The 22,208-nt window shown below is 46.0% G+C and overlaps 2 protein-coding genes across 4 annotated transcripts in view; both read left to right on the top strand.

Annotated features, from left to right (window-relative positions):
- LOC119396674 (GRIP and coiled-coil domain-containing protein 2) overlaps positions 1–16,867 on the top strand; it is a 114,038-nt gene extending 97,171 nt beyond the window's left edge. For all 3 annotated transcript variants that reach the window (XM_037663976.2, XM_037663999.2, XM_037663984.2), the window contains 5 exons: positions 5,556–5,597; positions 5,777–5,840; positions 6,266–6,327; positions 9,490–9,633; positions 16,619–16,867. In XM_037663976.2, coding sequence (XP_037519904.1) covers positions 5,556–5,597; positions 5,777–5,840; positions 6,266–6,327; positions 9,490–9,633; positions 16,619–16,804 — 498 coding nt within the window. In that variant the 3' untranslated portion in view covers positions 16,805–16,867. The remainder of the gene's footprint in view (positions 1–5,555; positions 5,598–5,776; positions 5,841–6,265; positions 6,328–9,489; positions 9,634–16,618) is intronic.
- On the top strand, positions 14,380–16,596 carry LOC119396707 (uncharacterized). The gene is made up of 2 exons (XM_037664014.1): positions 14,380–14,483; positions 15,288–16,596. The coding sequence occupies exons 1-2, from the start codon at positions 14,389–14,391 to the stop codon at positions 15,667–15,669; spliced, it is 477 nt and encodes a 158-aa protein (XP_037519942.1). The 5' UTR covers positions 14,380–14,388; the 3' UTR covers positions 15,670–16,596.
- Positions 16,868–22,208: the final 5,341 nt, after the last annotated feature.

Genomic DNA, 22,208 nt, shown 5'->3' on the forward strand with positions numbered 1-22,208 from the left:
GTACAATACATTACAAGTTAAAAATTACTGTACTTAGCGCATATAAGTCCATATAACACGCTGTTAAATTTGAAAAAATATGTACACTTAACCTTGAAGTGTGGCTTCGTGGCAGTGCAGATTTCCCCTGGCAAGGTGGTTTCACGGTACAGCAACCCGATGCTGCAGTGAAACCACTTTTACAGGGAGTTATGTGCGGTCAAACACATAACCGTTCATTTTCGTTCAAATATTCGTTCATTTCGAACACTTCGAAATTTCGAATAATATAAATTCGTATCGAAGCGAATTCAAATACTTCAATATTCGTTCAAATATTCGAAATGTCCAAATATTCGCCCATCCCTACAATTTTTCATCAGTGGAGTCTTCTCAATTCATGTTGTGAGTGGTGGTCTGTCCTTTTAAAGTTTCCATTTGAGCAGCATGCAGCTTTTTGCCGCATTATCCGTTTTGCGACATGCATTGTTTTGTCTGACTTGCCACATGCACTTGGCGTTTTGTGTATGATTGTAATTGGCATTTGTCACCCGTCCACTCCCTTGTTAATTTTTAGTGGCCCATTAGTGAGTAGTGTCGCATGTTTAGTGCCGCAGGAGCACGGGCACGCAGCGATGGAACAAAACGTACTCGCTGCTTGCTCAGACAAAAGTACCCCCGCTCTTTATTGGACCCGAACATATATAGGCACACATACGCATGTTACAGGGGGCTGCCACACTCTGGTGGCAGCATAACAAAACGAATGTACTGTGGCAACATCTACGTCTCCCCCCCTTTAAGATCAGACAGGAGGACTGAGGAAGCCAAACACATCAAAAGTTTTGACAAGTTCAAACGGAGCGGCAGAACAACACGCCGGCCGTAACTTATTCGTATCACACCATCACTGCGGTCCCTGACTGCAGGGGACTGTTGCATGGACTGACCAAGGGGAATGTTGGTTCTGCAACATTGGCAGGCTGAGGTTCCTGAAGGGAACTTGCTGCGGTGGTGGTTGCTGTGCAGCTGTTGGCAGTGGTTCCTCTCTGGAGGCAGCAAGCGCAAAAGGCACTAAGTGACACCATTTGCACTGTAGGATGCCACCTCACTCTGTTTCGACCGCATAGCTTCCTGGTCTTTGCCCCGGACTGCGGACCGTGGCCTGCACTTAGCCAGGTCAAACCCAGACGTGCCGACTTGTTTGGTGTGGTGGCACTGCTGACACCATGTTGCGTGGTTAGTGCCGCGGGAGCATGGGCACATTAGACTTACCGACATGTACTCGCTGCTTGCTCAGACAAAAAGTACACTTGCTCTTTATTGGGCTTGAACATATGTAGGCACACACACACACACACAAGTTACAGAGGGTGCCACACGCCAGTGGCAGCCCAACAAAAGGGCTGAACTGTGGTGAACCTCTACAAGTAGTGGGGTTTGCCCAATTTATCGAACACGTTTGTTATTGCCAGTGGACGATGCAGACGGACATGTCATAGCCATGTACAGCTTCACTGTAAAAACATTCCTTTGATTCCTTGGGCTCCTTACTTTCCTGGCTTGGCTCTGTGTGACTTTTGACTGTTTTTCAAGTTGATAATGCCGCTGAAAGGAACCCTGTTTGAGTCAGGATTTGGTATCATGTGGAATGCAACTGCCCGGGTGATCACTTACCTAAAATTGCGCTGTAGAAGTGTTTGCAATAACGCAAGCGCTGGGAGAAGTGTGAGCATTTCTGGGGAGGCAACTTCGAAGGGTATTAGGGTTCTGTACCTCCTATTCAATAAATATATTTCTATTTCTACCTTCCAAAGGGTCGACACATCTTACGCCTTGTGTACTTTACAGGCTGGTAGTTATTCTTGATTTAGTGATACTTCCACAATCACATATAATTTGTTATAGGGTCACAACCTCAACTGCACAGTGCAAGAGCACAGGCTCAGTGACTTCAGTGCAGCAACCAATTTTTTGTGGAAGGCTGTGGTTATCCCATGGCCAATCCAGCTGCGCAAGTAAATATTTTTTTGCGTATCTGCAATTACAATACGTACGAAAGTGGGAATAAACCAAAACATGGGAAGTTTTAGCTTTAGTTCTACAAGAAAACAAGTGTTCACATATGTGGACGCTGGGAACACCAGTTACACTGGGTCCATCATCCTTCTTCAGCGTACATGGGAACTTTTGCTTGCCGACGGCTCTGTTCCAACACAATAATCACTATCATCATCACTACTTACCATAATCAACGCCATCATCAGTTCAACGCGTTCATCATCATCATCATTATTATTATTATTATTATTATTATTATTATTATTATTATTATTATTATTATTATTATTATTATTATTATTATTATCAGCATCATCATAAAGCGTCACGTGGCCGATGGCTAACGGCTCTGATTCAACGCCTTCATCATCACCATCATTATCACCATTCAAGGCCCACCTGCTTGCCCACCGCCCTGCTTCAACGTGTTCGTCATCATCTTTATCGTGGTTGATCATCATTGCCAGTGCGTTCATGATTACGTTCAAACTGAATGCTTTCATCACCAGCAGTAGCATTTTTCATAAGGCATTTGCGTGTTGATGGCTCTACTTCAACGTGCTAATTACCGGTGCCCTCCAAATCGGATCATCAGCTTCTGCTAGGCAGCTCGAAAATTATGGCATGTATGTCTTCATCACTTAATCCACGTCCAGAATAAAGCAAATAAATTCTAAATAATTTTTACAAGGCGTGTTTAGCTATATCACTGATAATGTTTTGGGTGGAGTCGCACGGCAACGAAGCGGGTCTTACTATCATGCCGCGTTCTATCAGCTTTTTACACGAACTCGGTATGCCTGGTGTCCACAAACGTGGACGCCGCAGCGACAACTCAAGTTGCAAAACTTTGGTCGCTCACAGTGCAACAAAAGTCACACAAAAACAAGATAAACCCTTCCTTTTCTCGAATAAACTTCAATAATAGAAAAACTCTTACGAATTTAGAGGGAACCTATAAAAAATATGTAGGCATACACCTCTACAGGCGACTTGTGAAGAACGCCATTGTTCTGTGCGCACTTACCGCTGTTTGTGCACAGAAGTGGACACATATAGATGTTTTTATGAAATTCTGAAGTAATGCCAGCATTTCAAATCGATTTTTAAGGCAATGCGTTGGCTAGCCTGATCCCACTTCACTGATATGTTTTGTCCACATATGTGGACGCTGGGATACAAAGGGTTAACTACAGTTAAGATGTGTGGGGGTGCTATCACCCCCTGTAAAGCTGTTTGCGCCTCATGGCAAATGTGCGTCTCGCAGATAAGCCGCAGTTAGGTTAAACGGCTGCCGAGCGAGCAGTGGCGCTGTGTTCGCGCGGGTTAGGGTTAGCGCGGTGGTGCCGGCAGCGCCACCGCGGAGAGGTTAGGCCGGCGTGCAGGAAACAGCAGGGAGGGTTCTTTGGGGTTTGTCGGCGTGGTGGACGGACGTCTCCCGTGGTGGGTCCGCGGGGGACGATACCGCGGCTCGTTTCCTGCGGGCCCCTCGTGGTGAGTTGGACGTCGGCGACATCGCATTCGCGGTGCATTGTATGTCTTATGTTGTCTTGAGTGTGTGTCATGTTTTCCGGGTATTGTATAAGGTTACTTAGCGTGTTTCTAGTTGTCTATTAGATCCGGCAGGCGAGCTCGCAGTATTAAAAATGTTTAATAAATGTACATGTGTTTGTTGCCCGACGGCGTCTGCTGTGTCCGTGTGTTCCGAGAGCGGCTCATATTCAGACCCCACAAATCGTGAACCTATGAAGTCACTGCAGCTCCACGTCCACTGCTATTCTGTGTCATTAGGGCACTATGAGGCCCAGCAAAGGTTTTGCTCATTGTGAAGCCCAATTTCATCAATCTCTTGCATGGCGGTATATTCATTGTATGTACATGTGAATGAACTCCATTTACTTTACTTTTTTACATTTATACAGTCGAACCCATTTGCAATGAACTCAACAGTGCCACGAAAAGTGGTCATTATAAAAGCAATTCATTCTATATGATCTTTCCATTCAAAATGTGCGAAAATTAGCAACCAAGTCATTCTTTCAGTGCTCTCAACCCCTCCGGTGACAAGTTAAGCCTTTTTGCTTTGTGAAGTGACACCGGTTGTGCGCTTTTGAGTGAATTAAATGTCTTTGCATTGAACTGAATTTGCCACTACCGGGAGAGTGCACAATGTCTGTGAAAAGCTTCTCCCAGATATCTAAATCTCCACTCGCCATAATGGCTTTTATAGCTATGCATCAGTCGCGCCAAGCTGATTGCACCTGAAGCTGTGTTGCTTCAGCCAGAGAAGTACACTGTTTGAAGGACCATGCATGTGTGCATTAACTGTGCAAGAGTGCAGCCAGTAGCCTGTTTGGTCAACATGGCGACGACGAGCTTTTTGTGTACGGCACGCACTCCAAGTCGCCGTGATACTCTGGAGATCCGGCACAAGGAGGCGCAGAGCGTCTCAGTTGTTACCCAATAAAAGCGTACGGTACACTTCCCGTCAGTGCATCAAGGTTTCTCAGTGCCCACGTCGCTCAGCTTGGCGACAGCAAGCCGTTTTCGTTTCTACAAAGAGACGCGCACTTGAAAGCGGTCTCGCACATTGCAGTGGGAAAGTTGCAAATGGCAGCGTGGCGCACTGAGGTCTTCACCTATTTAAAGCGTGCAGTACACTTAGAATAGTGCTGCGCCACACATGCAGCCAAACGATAGCTGAAGATGCTTATTGTGATAGGGTTGTGAGCGATAAATCATAATACTGTCGCGTTCGTCAGTGGCCGCCGCCTCGCCTTTGCTCTCTTCTGATGCTTTGCTCCCTTGTGATGCCTGTAAAGGCATTGTGGCAATTGTGCGAAAGTCATTGATTGACTGGTCTCTGTAGTTACCGAAAAGACGAAAGACTTTTGCGGCACATTGTGGTGTTGGCTTGTTAAAGGGTGCAGTTAACTTTTCTGCAACAAAAAGTTATTGCAGTTATTGTTTCTTGCATTTAATACTTGTTGCATCCCAAGGCATTGTTCAGTTCATTGTAGGTAGTTGTGGCTGTAGAGGACAGCGTCAGAAGTTGTTGTCGCGTGAAAGCTTATTGGCAGGCTTCATGCTCCCTCTTTTTTTTCCTCACTGCCATTCTGCTCGTGCTACAATGCCTGAAAATTGAGTGACCTTGTTCGCGGTGTCTGAAATCTGCATCCTGGGCTCGCCAGTTTAGAATATCTGTGTCGCAGTTTTATCACGGCCATGTCTAAAGTGTTTAATGCAAAAGTAGGATGATTTGAAAAATGTTCGTTAAATCTGGACACACTTTCTATGGGTGGCATAGGAAATTTGTTAGTGCACCAAAATATGGTTGTCATTACTGATAGATTGTTATATCTGGTATTGTTATGAGTGGGCTTGACTGTATCAGACTTTTTATGACCTCACTGCTGTCTTTTTTTCTTTCTCCAGGCATACTGCGTGTTACTGTTGAATGAAACTAACGAGTGGATGTCAGAGTTGTTATACGTATACTCGATTCTTCCACGCAGGGCTCGGAGTCGGTTTCGCCAGCACAGCCACTGCTTCTTCAGGTAGGTTGGGAATTCTTAACCTATTGTAAACACAGCTAAGCAGTGTGCCAGAAAGCAGAAATTGGAGAGCATTGTCTGTTATTGCTTATGTGCTACGTATTGGTGTGTGCTAATCATGCATTCATTTGGAATGCAGCTATGCTTAGTTGCATTAAATGGTGAGTGTTATCTTTTTGCAGACTGTGCCATGGGAGTTGGTCCCGACGGGGAGTGCTGCGACGCTCGAGAGCCTCCTGAACCCAAGTGAGTTTAGATTTATATATCAAGTGAGTGTAAATGTATTCGTTGAAACTTGCTGTCTCCACTGTAGATATTGATGTCTGTTGGAAGTTGTGTGAATTGAGAGTGAAACAATACTGCAGTTGTAGGCTTACTGCACTTCAGGAAATGTGTTTAATAACTCCATCTTGTGTTTGTTGGATTGTTTCGTCTAATGTGACTTTGCACTTTAACATGAAAAAAAAAACTTGGCAAAACAGGCACACGTACGTCATGCAGTGTTGATAGATTTAGATGTTGCTTTACCCAATAAGAAAGTGGCTTTTTTTTATGCCATAGCTTTCATTAACTCTGCAGTTGGAACCATCACTGAGTCAGCTAACTCAGTAGTGCTTATAGCAATGCCAGATGTTCCTTTATATTTTTCTTGTCTTATACCGCTGCCATAGGAAGCATGGAAGCTCCCCCACACGACAAGACCGACGACAAGAGCGTGAGGCACCTTGCCGAAGTAAGTAAATGGGCATTTGTATTCATAACTGCATTTGTGAATTGTATATCTATATTATTTCACAGTGCAGTTGGTTGTCAAGCACAGTAGTACCTCATTAATGCAGATTTCTTTGTGACTGAAAAAAATAAAAAGTGTGAATATACTGATTGTTAAATTAGCCAGGGTGTAAAGAGAGCAGCAAGCAAATATTTATTTCATTTGACATGCTTTATTTTACTGAATAAATTGGCAGACGTTGTTTCTGCTTAGCCTAGCTGTAGTTCTCCATCTTACAACTAAATATAGTTGCTGACTGTTAATCCGGACTGGATAATTGAAAGACTGAAATGCCAGAATCACTGGAAAATACACAGCTTTATTTTACAAGTGGGCAATAAAAAAAAGAAAGCTCTCAAGGATAATATAGGTTTTTTATGCGACTAGTGATAAACACATTGATGTCTACTGAATTCCCTGTATATGCTTGCTTTCTCTTTAGCTTAGAAAAAAGTGTACACGGGGACATTTGCATCTAGGAGGGTAGCAATTGAAACCCAACTGAAGTGTACAGTGACATTAAATTCGCACCGTGGCTTCCGCAATTAGCTCCAGCAACGCACTGTAGCAACAGCGAATTGCTGGAGCTAATCTCGGAAGCCATGTTCGACGATATTGTTTCTCAAAGGAAACGACTTGTGCGTGACATTCATGTATGACACAGCTTTTTTTTTTTTGCCGCATAGCTACGTTGCTACTGATTGGCTATGGCCACGGAGAAAGAAAGACAGGAGGGGAAACTCCAACTCGGCGCCAGCGCGAGCGTGCGCCGCGATAACGTCACCCTGGGAGAGGAGGTTGGCGAACGTGCGCGCAGCGCGCCCTGCGGTGACGCAAGGAACTATGTGTTTTGCCCCGCGGTAGGAGAGCGCGCGCGCGCGCGGTCTCCCGACAGCGCCCGGGTGTCGTCTGCTACATCTGCCACTGGCCGACTGCACTACACTTCGGGACGCAGCCATAAAAGTTTTTCGCCAGCGTGTGTAATTTCGCCAGAAGGAAATAAGGCTGCATGTAGAGCATCTTAGTGGCAATATGTTTTATTACTTCTATTTTAGATCACATGCTTTTCAGGCCAAAACGAAAGAAACTGGGAAACTTCAAAAAGCAGACGATCTGCATTCGTAGTGCGGCGTGTGCCGGAAAGGACGCATATTCTTTGACATAAATCACGCAAGTTCTTCGAGATAATAAAAGACGAGCATTTCTTCTATGTCATTAGCATGCACCATAAAATAATGTCGATAACGGCGATACAGAACTATTGCGCGCAGAAAGAAAGCGTACATTTCCGGAGCACGTTTAGGCAGACGTGAACCGACGGAACAGCAGAGCAACGTCTATCGCTCGCTTCGAGCAGTGAAAACCAATACTTCGTAAGTACGCCAGTTTCTATGCTGCTACTCTACAATGTAAATGTTAGCATTGTAACCATTTGCTAATAATCGACAATGAGGCGCAGATGGCTCGTCCCCAACTTTCAATAAGTATACAAGTCCTGCGTGGGAAACGTTCGAACTTTGAACGCTCCATCTGACCATGAACGCATGCAAGAATGGCCAAGTGGGTGGAAGGGAGGATCGAGTACTGACAGGAAGTCAGTTCTCAGAGAACTGAAAGCAGCGCCAAACGAGCGAAGGTGGAGAGTGCTCGTTACGAGTCTGAAGTCCTCGGCAAACAAAGTAACAACCTCCAAACTGCTGCAAACTTCCAGGTCAGCTCAGTCGAAAATGAAGTGTGGCTCGCAGCTTTTTATTTGCTTTCTTGTAGCTTGACATCGAAGAACCGTTATCACAAAGTTACAAAACAACACACTTGCCTGAAGAGCGCGAACACGTTAGAATTGCTTTTTCGTTTAAGTATGCAAGAAACTCCGTTACTCACGTTTTTTTTTCTTCATTAGCGTATATTTCGTGCCGTTTTCACACACATTATATGTTTGGTAAAGCATGTGAAGGTGCAAAAATAAATGAACTGCTCTAACAGTTGTGGACAGCTTCGTGAAATTGTCGCGTTCGGTTGTTCTCTCTGCCACGGCGCTCCAGCGAGCTTAGCGAAAAGACGCCGTAACATTTGACGTCTCGTGTAGCGACGGGCGTCGTGTTTCAGTAGTTACCTAATGCAAGGGCGGCGCTCAAGCACCGAGCAGCGGCGCGCAAGCAGACGACAAGAGCGGGCTCCACGCCTGCCGCTCCGGCGCGGCAGTTCGGCCGCAGTTCTGTAGGTGGCGCTGTCACGACGTTCGTCGCCGCTCTCCGGCATGACACTATCACGGCGCGGAAAGCAGCAGAGTTTCCCCTCCTGTCTACTCTTTCTCCGTGGCTATGGCGTAGTGTCTATTCGTGGATGCTGAATTACACATTTTATGTTATTCCTTTGCTTTCCATATCCTAAATGGCCGGAACACAGCATTTCATCGGTTTTGTGGTTAGCTTTACTTTTTTTCTTAAAAAAAAACAAAAAAAAAACAAGGACATGTATTGCATTCGAGTTAGTATCATAATCTCGAACCCATTTGCATTGCATCGTGAGCAAGCGTAGACTTGACGAAGGAAGGCGCTTGGAGTGCCTGTGAAATGCAATGACTGTCTTGGCCACTTTGAAGTCACGTGCTGTCTTGAGGCGGGCTTGAATAAATCAAGTCATGCCTTCCAGTTAAGGCACATTTCTGAATGCGGGGGTAAAACTTTCAGTCGTTTCTTTTTCCCCAGAACATCTCAGCAAAGGAACCACCTTCTCAGTGACAATGGTGCTTTTGATAACAAATGGTCTTGCAAGGCTCTAACATTGTATAACTAAGAAATTTTAACCTGTTATCTTTATTGTCTTGCTTTAAAACTTTTCCTCTGTGCATTAGTTAACACTGTATATACTAGAACAATTAACATATTATCTTGTTTATTCATATTTTGCACTTGAAATCAATTGAGCAAGGCATCTGCTAACATTGTGCATCTAGATATTACTAATGTGTTGTATTACAATCCTGCTCTCGTATACCATTTCCCGTTTTTACCACTCCCCTCTTTAATACCCTCAGGCCTCAAGGATATCATGAGTAAACAAATAAGTAAACACCAATTTGTGAAACATTTATACTGAGTGAGCCCTTTCTTTTTAATGCAGTTGCTGAACGAGTCCGAGTCCAACAATCTTAGAATGACTGAGCAAATCCGAGTTCTCAAGGAAGAGATACGGCGACATGAACGCAACTATGAACGACAAAAGCATGCTGTTAATCTCGAGTATCTCAAAAATATTATCATGAAGGTAAGAAATCCATTGGTTGCGTGATTGAGTGTTGTATTGCTGCATGTGGAGGCACATAGAGCATTAGCGTCTGCAGTTTGACATGGTGGTTGGTCGTGCACGTGGCTTATAGATGCAGTGATGGAAGTGATGCACCAATGGCACCATCTTGTACAAAAACTTCAAGCTGTGCCAACCTGCACCAACACGTTCATATTGATTGAAGTCACTAAATTCGGCAAGATGTGAGTGTTCACTGGCAACCATAAGGCATGGGTGTGTTGTCTAGCGTGTAGCCTTCGTATCTAGACCTGCGCTGAATGGATCATTCAGTGCCAGCATTCTCAAAGTGTGCATATTTGGTGACGCATGTAACTTGGCTGCAAAAAGATGAGGTATGGCGTTTCTGATCACAGGTTTGATCCTCGCCACATTTCAGTGTAACGAAATGCAAAAATACACCTGTGTGCTTTAATTTTAGTGGATGTGAAATAATTCTGCCTGAAACCTTGAGTGAAATGGAAGATGAACAGGATACATAAGTTCCATGTGTAAGTATCAGTGGTGTTAGACTGCTGCCATGGTGGCCCAGCGGTCACGGAGCTTAGCTGTTGACCTGAGAGACTTGGGTTCGGTCCCAGCAGCAGCTTTCTCATTTCGATGGAGGCAAAATGCTAGAGTCCTGTGTACTGTGCAATGTTGGTGCACATTAAAAAACTCCAGGTAGTCAAAATTATCCACAGCCCTCCACTATGACATGACATCTTTCATAGCTTGAACCATAACCCAACCATCCACCTGATGAGGTTAGAAGGGTTTTACAAGACATATCTGCTGGAAAAGTGGCCGCAGGAGAAGTGTAATAGGCAGTTTGATAAATGATGGAGGGGATCTTATATTTGTAAAGCTTGCGACACTCTATACACAATGTTTTAAGACTTCAACTGTACTAGTGAGGTGGAAAAACGCAAACATGATATTTATACACAAAAAGGAATACTTAAAAGACTTGGAGAACTTAAACCCATCTAGGGGTACTGTAATGAATCACAGCCACAGGGTCAATCAGGTAATGGAAAAATCTGCTTGCTTCAACAAACCACTTTGTATTGTTTTTATAGATTATGAAAAACCATTAAGCTTTGTAGAGATATAGGTGTTTTGGAAGCATTGTATTATCATCAAGAAGCACTTGGAACACTTGTCAATGCCTTAGCCAACATCTGCAAAGGCTCTGCAGCTAGCTTGCTTTTTCATAAGAAAATGCAGAAATTATTGTTGAGGAAGGGGTCTGGCAAGCAGATATAACCTCTCGAGTGTTGTTAACTGCATGCTTAGGACCTCCGTGCTGTCTCGATGCCTTGAGTCTTTCCTCAGTGGCATACTTGATTATGCAATGTTCCACCAGTAATGTTGTTTCCTTTTCTCCCTCCAATGTGCCGCCACGGTGGTCTGTGGTTATGGCGCGCGGCTGCTGACCCGAAGGTCGCGGGATCGAATTCCAGCCACCGCGGCTGCATTTTCGATGGAGGCGAAAATGTTTGAGGCCCATGTACTTAGCTTTAGGTGCACATTAAAGAACCTGAGGTGGTCGAAATTTCCGGAGCCCTCCACTACGGCGTCCCTCATAATCATATCGTGGTTTTGGGACGTTAAACCCCAAATATTTTTATTATTTTTTCCCTCCAATGGTCTTTCTTTCCTACATAATCTGGGTCACAATCATGTTCTTTATGTTCCCAGTTCTTTGGTTTCCTTCCAATTTCCTTTTCAATGTTTACTGCTGTCTTTTCTATTTGTTAGTACTTAGTTTAATACTGTGCATTCTTCTCTTGCTGCTGGTATTTCCTTGCTCACTTAACCTTTGTGTAATATTAACGTGTTTGTGATCATTCCCGAGGCTATTCCTTCTTTGACAATGATCATCCTGCTTAGTTGCTGCAGATAACAAGTCCGGCCAAATGACGCCCCTCGGCGCATGCGTCATTGTAAAACTTTCCTTCTTTCTCTCCTCTTGCTTTCCTATATATTTCCGAGCTGGAAATAAAGGCTTGCAGTTTTTGCTCTGCCACATCGACTTGATTTCCTTGTCACCGCTGCCGGCCTATGGCCGGTAGAACGTAACAGTGGCGACGAGAATTCTACAGCAGCAAGAAGGCCAGCATATGCCCACAAGCGACAGCCTGCAGAACAAACCCACCAGCCATGGCACACCAACTACCGGAATTCGAAGACGCAGATGATAAGTGGCATTCGTACTTCGTAAAGGTGGAGGCTTACTTTGAAGCTAATGATGTGAAGGAGGATGCTAAGAAGAGGGCCCTGCTGGTAGCCGCGCTTGGAACAAAGACAATTGAAATCTTGAACGGGAAAGTAGCGCCGCAGAAACCTAATGCTCTGACCTACGCGGAAGTGGTGCAGACGTTAAGCAGCTACTACGACCCAGTGCCGAATGAAATTTCTGAAAGCTTCAAATTCTTCCATCGCTGCCAGCAAGAAGGGGAGCCTGTGCATGCATTTATTGTGGCAATTCGACAGATGGCCCAGAATTGCAACTTTTCGACGATGCTGGACAGAATGATAAGGGACCGTATTGTGTGTGGAGTCAGGTCCAAGAATTTGCAAAAGCAGCTGCTAGCAAAGAAAGACCTTAATCTTCAAGAAGCCGAGGCCCTTGCCCTGGCCGCAGAAAGCGCCGAACGCGATTCGCAAGGTATTACTTCGGACAAAGAGCAAGCGAGTTTGCTTAAGTTGAGTGCTCAATATGAGTCGCGCACGAAGACGGCGGGCGTACAACAATGCAATTGTTGTGGGAAGCATGGTCACAGAACCAATGCTTGTCGCCTAATCAAGCGCAGATGCTTCAAATGTACACGGCGAGGGCATTTAGCCAGAATGTGCGCGGTGAACGACAAAACAAGCAGAATGCTAGCAGTGACAGCACAGGCGACAGAAACGGAAGACAGTGATAACAGTGCGTCGCAGATTTGGTCGTTGACCACTAAGCGCTCGCTCATGCCCCCTATAAGAAAGGAATTCGCGTGGAACGGCATTCAAGTAACGATGGACATCGATACGGGCTCTCCTGTTTGCGTCATTCCTAAGAGCATCTACGAGACGTACTGTCATCAGTGGCCGCAGCTACAGAAGTCAGAACTACAGCTTTCATGCTATCTGGGAAGACTTCCCCTTCTCGGCGCAATAACAGTGCCGGTTTCCTACGAAGGTACAACAGTGCAATGTACCTTGACTGTTTTAGACTGCGATGGGCCCAGTCTTTGCGGTCAGGATCTGCTGAAAAAATTGACAGACAAACGTATCCAGGTTCTCAACGTGTATCCGCAGCCTTCAAGGTCAAGCCAAGCCCAGGAGGATTCATTCCGAAGCTGCTCCAGAAAAACGCTGACCTTTTCACTGAGGGCACTGGTCTCATGAAAGGTCCGCCGGCCCGACTGCATATCAAGACCAGATCAACCCCCAAGTTTTTCAAGGCAAGAAAAATTCCTTTTGCACTTCGTGATAAAGTGTCAAAGGAGCTTGACAGATTAGTATCCGCTGGCATAATTTCTCCAGTTTCTCATTCCGAATGGGCGACGCTCATTGTTCCAGTTTTGAAGAAGGACGGAACGGTGCGCATATGCGGGGACTTCAAGGTGACTTTAAACCCAGTGTGCGAGGTTGAGCAGTACCCATTGCCTGTCATAGACAACATATTTGCAGATTTATGCGGAGGGAAGAAATTCAGTATATTAGACCTTCGCGATGCATACAACCAGGTCGAGCTAGATGAAGACTCGCGGAAATTAGCAGTGATAAATACACCGAAGGGGCTGTTCTGCTACAATAGATTGCCGTTTGGCATCGCGTCAGCTCCTGCGATATTCCAACGGAAGATTGAATCGGTGCTACAAGGGCTGCCAGGGACACAGGCATATCTGGATAATGTGCTGATAGCCGAGAGCAACAACAATGAAAATGCTAATCTGGAAGCAGCGATTCCGCGAGAACGGCATCAAGCTTCGTGCAGAAAAGTGCAAGTTTTGTGAATCGTCGGTGACGTATCTGGGACATCGTATTGATACCGAGGGACTACATCCGCTCGAAAAGAACGTCGACGCAATCAGACTAGCCCCGTTGCCACGAAATGTTGCTGAGTTGCGATCCTTTTTAGGAATGGTCACTTTTTACAATAAGTTTCTGCCAAATCTTTCCACTGTGCTTGCACCTTTGTATAAGCTTCTTGAAAAAGGCGCAAAATGGGTTTGGCACAAGAAAGAAAACTCGGGATTTTAGAAGGCAAAGAGCGCTTTGTGTTCGGCCCCAGTGCTAACGTATCTTGATCCGCAGCTGGAGTTGCTGCTGGAATGCGACGCTTCCCCTTACGGTGTCGGTGCTACCCTTTTTCACCGTATAAATGGCGAAGACAGGCCAATTGGGTTCCGGTCACAAACGCTCACTTCAGCTGAAATGAAGTACTCCCAAATCGAGCTAGAAGCCTTAGCCTTAGTGTTTGGCGTGACACGGTTCCACGATTACCTCTTGGGTCGGGAGTTCACGTTAGTAATGGATCACCGTCCTTTGTTGGGGCTACTGAGACCGGACCGTCAGACTTCTGTTATGGCTGCCGCACGAATTCAGCGATGGGTGCTTTTGCTCGGGGCGTACAAATACAAGCTTATTTTTAAACCCGGCAGACAGATGTTAATCTCTGACGCCCTAAGCCGCTTACCACAATCCTTGCAGGAGCCGGAAGCAAAAACGGAAAATCTCACGGTAATGGTTCTCATTGACCAGCTGGACGAGCCCGCGGTTTCCCACAAAGAACTTCAAGCACTCACAGAAGCGGACGCCGTTTTACAAGAAGTATGTAGGTACGTGACTGAAGGATGGGCTTCCGTCGTGGGTGACAGCAGAGAAATGGCCGAATACTGGAAAATGCGACATGAGTTGTCTGTCGAGAAGGGCATGTTATTCTGGGGCGATCGGGTAGTGATACCAAGAACGGCGCGTGAAAAGCTTTTGAAATTGTTGCACGAGTCTCATCAGGGAGCGTCCATAATGAAGACAAGGGCAAGGGCTAGCTTTTGGTGGCCCGGTCTGGATCAAGACATCCAGAGGGCCGCTTCAGACTGCAGAAATTGTGTGCAAGCTTTGCCTATGCCCCCGGAACGGAACCACGTCAGTTGGCCAATTTCGCGTGAGAGGTGGTCGCGGTTGCACGCAGATTACGCAGGACCTATTGCAAACAAAATGCTGTTGGTAATCGTGGATGCACACAGCAATTGGATAGAAGCCATTCCTGTATCGCGAGCAACCGCTAATGCAACAGTGGATTCTATGCGAACCTTGTTCAGCCGGTTTGGATTACTGCGCACCATAGTTACCGACAACGGCACGCCTTTTACAGGGGCAGAATTTGCTCAATTTGTGCAGAAAAATGGAATCGAGCACATTCGTACCCCGCCTTACCACCCTCAAAGCAATGGGCTCGCAGAACGCGCCGTGCGAACTCTTAAGGATGGGTTGAAGAGAATGCCCGGAGTAGAACTGTCAACGGCTCTGTCAAGAATTCTTTGTAACTATAGGAATTTGCCACAAGCTTCGGGGGTTTCGCCGTCTGAACTACTTTTGGGCTACCGTTTGCGTACTAGACTGGATATTTGCTTTCCTCCCAGGAACCACGAATTGCCGAAGAATCCAGGTGCTGAGTCTGCGAGTTGGTACTTCGCTCCTGGAGATGCCGTCTATGTGCGCAACTACGGCGTTGGAGACAAGTGCACACCAGGCAAAGTGAAATCGACGAGTGGGGCACGTCTCGTCACTGTAGCTACGGAAGACGGCGTCGTTCGACGTCATGTCGATCAGGTGCGAAAACGTTCATCCGACACAGATGCAAGCCGAGAAACATCGACTCCAGAAGAACCGCCACCCGAGGGACAACACCAAACGACCAAGGATGCCCCGAAATGCGAAGCGGATGACCTTTCCAAAAGCCCTGTCCCCGAGTTACGTCGATCCACAAGAATCAGAAAGCCCGTGGAACGCTACGGCTACTAGGGGGAAGGAATGCTGCAGATAACAAGTCCGGCCAAATGACTCCCCTCGGCGCATACGTCTTTCTCTCCTCTTGCTTTTCTATATATTTCCGAGCTGGAAATAAAGGCTCGCAGTTTTTGCTCTGCCACATCGACTGATTTCCTTGTCACCGCTGCTGGCCTATGGCCGGTAGAACGTAAGAGTTGTAAATTTCGTTGGGCATCAGGATATAATCTATTGTTGACTGTCTGTTTCTAGGCTCTCATGTAATCGTGTCATTGCATTTGGTCTCTCTGTTCATAATCACCAGATTATGCGGCTCGCTTTTGTCAGGCAGCAGGTTGTAATATTTTCTGCGAATCCGTCCAAGTCATCAGTGTAGGTGTTCATGTCTCCTGGTATTATAACTTTGCTCACTTTCTGAACTCTTGAATATCTTCATGTAGAAAATGTTCCGACCCTTCGTACACCAATATGTGTGCCCCCTAATGCCTCTGATCGACGTAGCATTCGCCAGCTTATAATTTCCGAGATTTGGCTGTGCATATTAGACGCTGTGACCAGACAAATTTGTTGCGGCCAGATAAGACGCAGCTTTGTTTCAATAGGTTCTCTCTGATGTGTGTTGCATTGGATAAGAACCACATGTAATTTAATCTTTTGACACTCACTGATGCTTGCAGTTATTTCATTTTATGGTCTTGGTTTTAGCAATGAGATTTTGGTGTGATAAAGTCGTGAATACAAAAAGATAGAAAAAGTAAATGCTATACGTGTCATTGGTGTATTACACATTTGTGGATCTATTGATTTCAAACGTAGGCATTTCCTGTTTTAGTTTCTAAAGGCAATTTGAGTGTTTGCAGTGCACTATTTGAGAATTATAAATCAGTCTTGGTGGTCCTGTGGTATTCATTCATTTAGTGGTATATGTTGGTGTCATACGTATTTATTAAAAACTTTGGTGCAGTTTGTGACCTTGCGGGGTGGCAGTGAGAAGGAGCGGCTTGTACCAGTCCTCACAACAATGCTGAAGCTGAGCCCTGAAGAGAAGAAGGATCTTGAAGCTGTTGTGACTAAGGAAATGCAGCAAGATGCAGCTGGGGCATCTAACTGGGGTGGCTACCTACCTCGGTGGACAGGCTTTGTTGGATGACAGCACCGATTTAGCATTCGGGAATGTAAAGTTGTGTACAATAGTGTGAGGACCAAATGTACAGTATTATGGCTATTACATAAGTGCAATGTCGCTGTGTGATGTGTCTTTCGTGCTGCATTTCTTGCAGTCAGACATGCTTGGCACCTTGCATAAAGTGTATTTCGCAGCGAGTTTGTGCCAGAAGCAGGGGTGCTCACATTGTCTAGCATTCCTGTAAAAGGAAGTTATTAGAATTTAGCTGTTCATGTATGAATATCCAATTCCCTAATATGCGATTATCAACCACTTGATCAGACACATGAGAAACAGCACAAAGACCATGCTAACATTGAGGAGAGATGATATGGGTGCAGCAGTGTGCAGTTTATTATGTAAAGGGCCATGATGTGTCTGGAGGAGCGCTCTCGATCCTGCCCACTGCTCCCGTCTGAAAGGGGCCCTGCAACACTTTTTCAGCATGGTCGGAAGACGCAGCCGATCGGTAGTCGAGGCTCCAGGGAACACGCGAGACAAACTTATAGCGCAGCACGCGGCCTGGAATTTACAATTAATTAATATTCGTATCAGCCGAAATTCGTATCACCAGAAAACATGGAAAATTAGTATGCGACAAAAGAAAGTTGGCATACGTTTTGATTTAGTGTTTCTCAGGGCCGCAGCGACGTCATGAATTGCTCTGAATGATTGCCAGTAAGGTTTTTAGACGTCAGCGATCATACTTGTACTCGTAAATATGCGGTGCATGCGCGCCTGTGTAAATAATGAACCAAATGTGTTATGCCCCGTGAACGCTAGTAGCCCCTTCCTTAATCTTACTACGCTTTTCTGATTGACACCAGAGTGCTGCGGCGAAAGTGATTTAGGAAGCGCTTTGCACACGATAGAGGACAGGCCTTCGCCAAGACCGTCCGCTTCGTCTCTTGGGGGTCTTCGTCCACCTTTAATGGGACTTCATGACGGACCCGCAGCCCAAGTTTCAGTCTTGTTTCATGCAACGTCTCATTGCGGGGACATGGCTTGCATCGACGTGACAGGCACGTGTTAACACAGTACAAGACGCTGCTGCCTCGAACAGAGCAGCACGCGACAACGCGTCTGAAAAAAAAAAAAAAAACGTGACGTCAACGTCATCTGTAAGATAGCGCGCGCGAATCTCCAAGATTCGCGCGCACTATCTCGGAGGTAACGACGCACCGTTGATGGTCGCGCAGCGCGTATGCCCGCGCCCGCGCGTGACTGCCGCGTCTTCCGCGACAGCGCGGGCAGCACCTGTTCGTACCTGTGCGCTAGCGTACGTTCGTATCAAACGTTGTGGGGTGCAAATCGGTTCGCAACTAAACTCCGATACATTGCAGGCTAATGAGCCTTGGCCGGGGCCACAGAAAAATTCGTATCACCCCGAAATTCGTACGAGCCGTGATCGTATCACCGAGTTTTTACTAGTTACCAGGGTGTCTACCGACCGGGAAAACCGGGAATTCTCAGGGATTTTGAGTAGTCTGGAAATTCTCAGGGAAAACTCAGGGAAATTGTGCTTCCATCGGGGAAAATCAACAGTAACTTTATTGAAAGGAGACTAAAGTCGCGGTAGCGCTTGCTCGATATTTTGTGAACGCATTTTTCAAATCAAACGGCCGCTGCGGCTGCGGGGAAGTGGCGCACCTCGATGCTGTCATCGCCTTCGGAGCGGTGAAGTGGGAGAAAACCCGGCTAATGCGTGGCATGCGGGAACCGCGAACCACGGCACATTGTATCGCGCAATGTTGTCTGGGTGTTCTGTGAGTACGCGGTGTAGTTCTGTAATCTTTCTCGCGCGTGCTGTGCGTTAGCGCCCGAAATGGTGTTTTTGTTATCGCCGCGTGTCAAGTAACAAGCATGATTAGTTGTAGAAGCGAAGCGGTAGCAGTAGATGTAACAAGCTTGAGTTATCTTGCAAGCGATCGCGATCGTGCAGGAAGCGGATGTCTTTGACAAGGCTCGTATCTGGCAAGCCATCCCGATCGGCGAGAAAAAAGACATTTGTTGGCTGTTATCGGAGAGCTCACTCTCCAGGTGAAAATGAGTAACTGGGAATCCAACTGGTTTCAACTGGTATCAACTGGGACCAAATGGTTCCAGTTGGGAAACAACTGGTCCCAGTTGATTCCAGTTGCAACTGGTCCCAGTTAGCAGCTGGCCCCAGTTACAACTCAACTGGTCCCAGTTAATTCCAGTTGCAACTGGTCCCAGTTAGCAGCTGGTTCCAGTTACAGCTCAACTGGCCACCAACGGGAACCATGACCAGTTGAACTGGAAGAAGCTGATCCCAGTTGGAAACCATAACCAGTTAAATTGGAAGCAAGTGGTCCCAGTTGCGCCCTAACTGGAAGTGCGACCAGTTGTCCTGGTTGTACGGTTCTTCAAAGTGAAAGAAGAAAGATAATTGAACGCATACGCAGCATTGCTGCACTTGAGTAAATGGGTTTTATCTAAGAGCTTTTTGTGTCCTATTCGCAGAAGGGTACCATCACTGGCCTAGTAATATTCCTAGGACAATGAGAGAATAAGAAAATAGCATCTCATGGTTTGCGAATGAATTATCTTTTCTTGTTTAGACGTCATCCTCTTCGTGCTGTTTAAACCCCATTACATTAATATATACAGCCTTACCTCACCTGATATGTATTTTTTAAAATCATATTATCGTGGATTATTCCGTTGCGCAAATGCGCAACACAGTGCACACAAGCGTACGCTTGTTTTAGCATCGGTGCATTCAACTAACAATAAAAAGCTGTTGTCAATCTTTTTACGTCCATCACGGTGACAATACGCGCAACCGCGGCGGGCCCGGGAGCATGCCATGCTTAATAGTCTTGTGTGCAGCACAGCGGTTACTTCCGTACGAGAACGAAAAATGGAGTAGTGCCAGTCAGGGGCGTAGCCAGAAATTTTTTTCGCGGGGGGTTCAACCATACTTTATGTATGTTCGTGCGTGCGTTTGTATGTGTGCGTGCCTATATACGCAAGCAAAACTGAAAAATTTCGGGGGGGGGTTTGAACCCCCCCAACCCCCCCCTTGGCTACGCCCCTGGTGCCAGTGCCCGAAAACTACCACAGCTGAGACTGCCGACATGCTGCCGACACAACCCACCCACAAACCGTTGCACAAACGCAGCCTCTCTACATCGACTGCCGTCACATTAGTCCCGTATCTCATAGGCTCAAACATTGAACGAAGCAGTAAAGTAATCAAGCATAAAGATTACATATAAAATAAACTGAAATGAATTATTTCGTGCCAATTCGGAAATATTTAATGGAAGAAAGAAACTGGATAACAAAGACATAAAATTTAGAAAAACAGCGATGCTAGTTTCGTACACCACATGGGACGAGGGCTAGCTACCGAGCGCTCGGTGGTCCGTGGTCGCGCTGCTTAGTTGTGCTGTTTTTCAAAAGGAACGTGCAGTCATGGCGTGCGTAAATTAGACTTTGTCGAATTAGTGTTCGGCAGCATCTGTGGAAGACTTTGACTTCAGGCAAACGCCGGACAAGTGTTTACGCCTGTGACAAGACGGATATATGGACCCATTGTGTGCGGAATGCTGCCTGCCAATTGTCAGCGATGCAGCCGTTTGAAGGTAATTATACCATTTATGCTTCGAGTGCTAGTTGTTCAGTATCCTAGAGAAGATGTAGATATAATGCAGGCAGAGTGCTTTGAGTGTTGAGACGATGGAACGTTGCATTGTAAACAAATGCTTTCTATACTGCTCTATAGCTAAGTTTGTTTATGGGTTTGTGCGGAGTGCTCGCAAACTTGCTGCCATTTGTTTGGGAGCATCACAGAAAATGAGTGCCGTGCAATACTTGTGCTTTGAACGGCATGCTAAATAACTATGAAGTGTACTCGTAACTCTGTCCGCGACGTTCAAAGAAAGCGCTAAGGGCCCGTATTTGCACTCTAAATGAATATTTCTGAACCTGTTGCATGTGTAGGCATATGAATTCGAGTGAAAATAATGGTGTTTTTTATTATTTTTTGCTGATGATACATAAACTCGACTTCTAAAAATTCGGAATAGATGCAGCGCATGATCTCTGTAGACACTGTTTGTCGTGTGAATTGTTATAAGGTAGGTCTAATGTGTATATCTATAAATTGATATGACTGTTCTGAGACATGCATGAAACATGTTAACTCTTATTTTGCAGCAACGCTGTTTCATTGGTCACGGGTGAATGGCACAGATTCATCAGCTGCGCAGCCCGAAACTTCACCAGTATATTGGTTGAGAAAATACAGCACTGCATGAAAGCCGAGCGGAGGATATCTTTGCACTGAATGTGCAACCACAGTGCTGGTCCAAACCAGCCACAGCAGGGAATGCCTAGAGCTGTGTAATTTTTTGTGTAATAGCAATAAATCATGATCATCTTCTACACTTAACATGGAGTGTCAAGTGTTCCATTGGAGTGTTTGATGTGCTCAGAATGAACATTATTTGCACGTTGAAGATTGTTTGAGCTAGCTGGAGCACAAGCATGCCCATTTGGGCACCAACGGGGAATGGGACCTGTTCACAACTGGGAAAGCATTTCCAACTGGGAATGCATTCCCAATTGGTACCAGTCGCCAACTGGGAATGTATTCCCAACTGGTCCCAGTCGCCAACTGGGAATGCATTCCCAACTGGTCCCAGTTACCAACTGGAAATGTGTTCCTTAAACCAGTTGAAGTGGAACCAGTTGAAACCAGTTGGATTCCCAGTTACACATTTTCACCTCTGATCCCGAGCTTCAAAGACGCTATTTGGGACTCCGTGAAGAATAGAATAAATTTCCAGGCGAGAGCTAGCGTAACTAACGGGCCCATTCACAGCAAGTGAAAGCTTTTTTCTTTCTTTTTTTTTTTCCCGATGAGGGCACTGCTGAAACAAGTTTTAGGCAGTCGCGTGAAATTTTTTGGGGCGGCAGCTCGCAATTACCAGCCACACCACGTGGATGCTTTGCTACAAAGCCGAATTACAAAACTTTTCAGAGCCATGGTATAGCGGCGACCGAAATTCGCGACACCGGCACGGGTCCCACATGCTCGATTCGGCGCGCGATGTCGGAAAACAGTAACGTTTCCACCATAATCGGATGTGCCGTAATTCAGGCTGTTGTTGTGCTTTCATGCGATCTTAGCCCGCAACTATATTGCTTTTTTTTTTTTTTGCGATAGCAATTATATGACACTCCGACGCGAATTTTTTGCCTTCGCCATGATCTTCCTTATCCAAGTCCAAATCGCGATTACATCACCCAGCGCGTCGTATGCTCCCTGTGCGAGTGAAAGTGCGCGAGCGCTGCCGACGAACGGGGCTTAAGCAGAGATGAAACGAGCCGACCGTCTCATTCGCGCGATGGGCACATG

Source organism: Rhipicephalus sanguineus, chromosome 1, assembly GCF_013339695.2.
Source record: "Rhipicephalus sanguineus isolate Rsan-2018 chromosome 1, BIME_Rsan_1.4, whole genome shotgun sequence".
NCBI classification, from domain to species: Eukaryota; Metazoa; Arthropoda; class Arachnida; order Ixodida; family Ixodidae; genus Rhipicephalus; species Rhipicephalus sanguineus.

Excerpts from the sequence above, each read along its gene's own strand:
- LOC119396707 (XM_037664014.1), top strand. The coding sequence starts at position 14,389 with ATGGTTCTCATTGACCAGCTGGACGAGCCCGCGGTTTCCCACAAAGAA. Across the intron at positions 14,484-15,287 it reads GTTTTACAAGAAGTATGTAG|GAACCACGAATTGCCGAAGA; the intron begins GTACGTGACTGA and ends CTTTCCTCCCAG.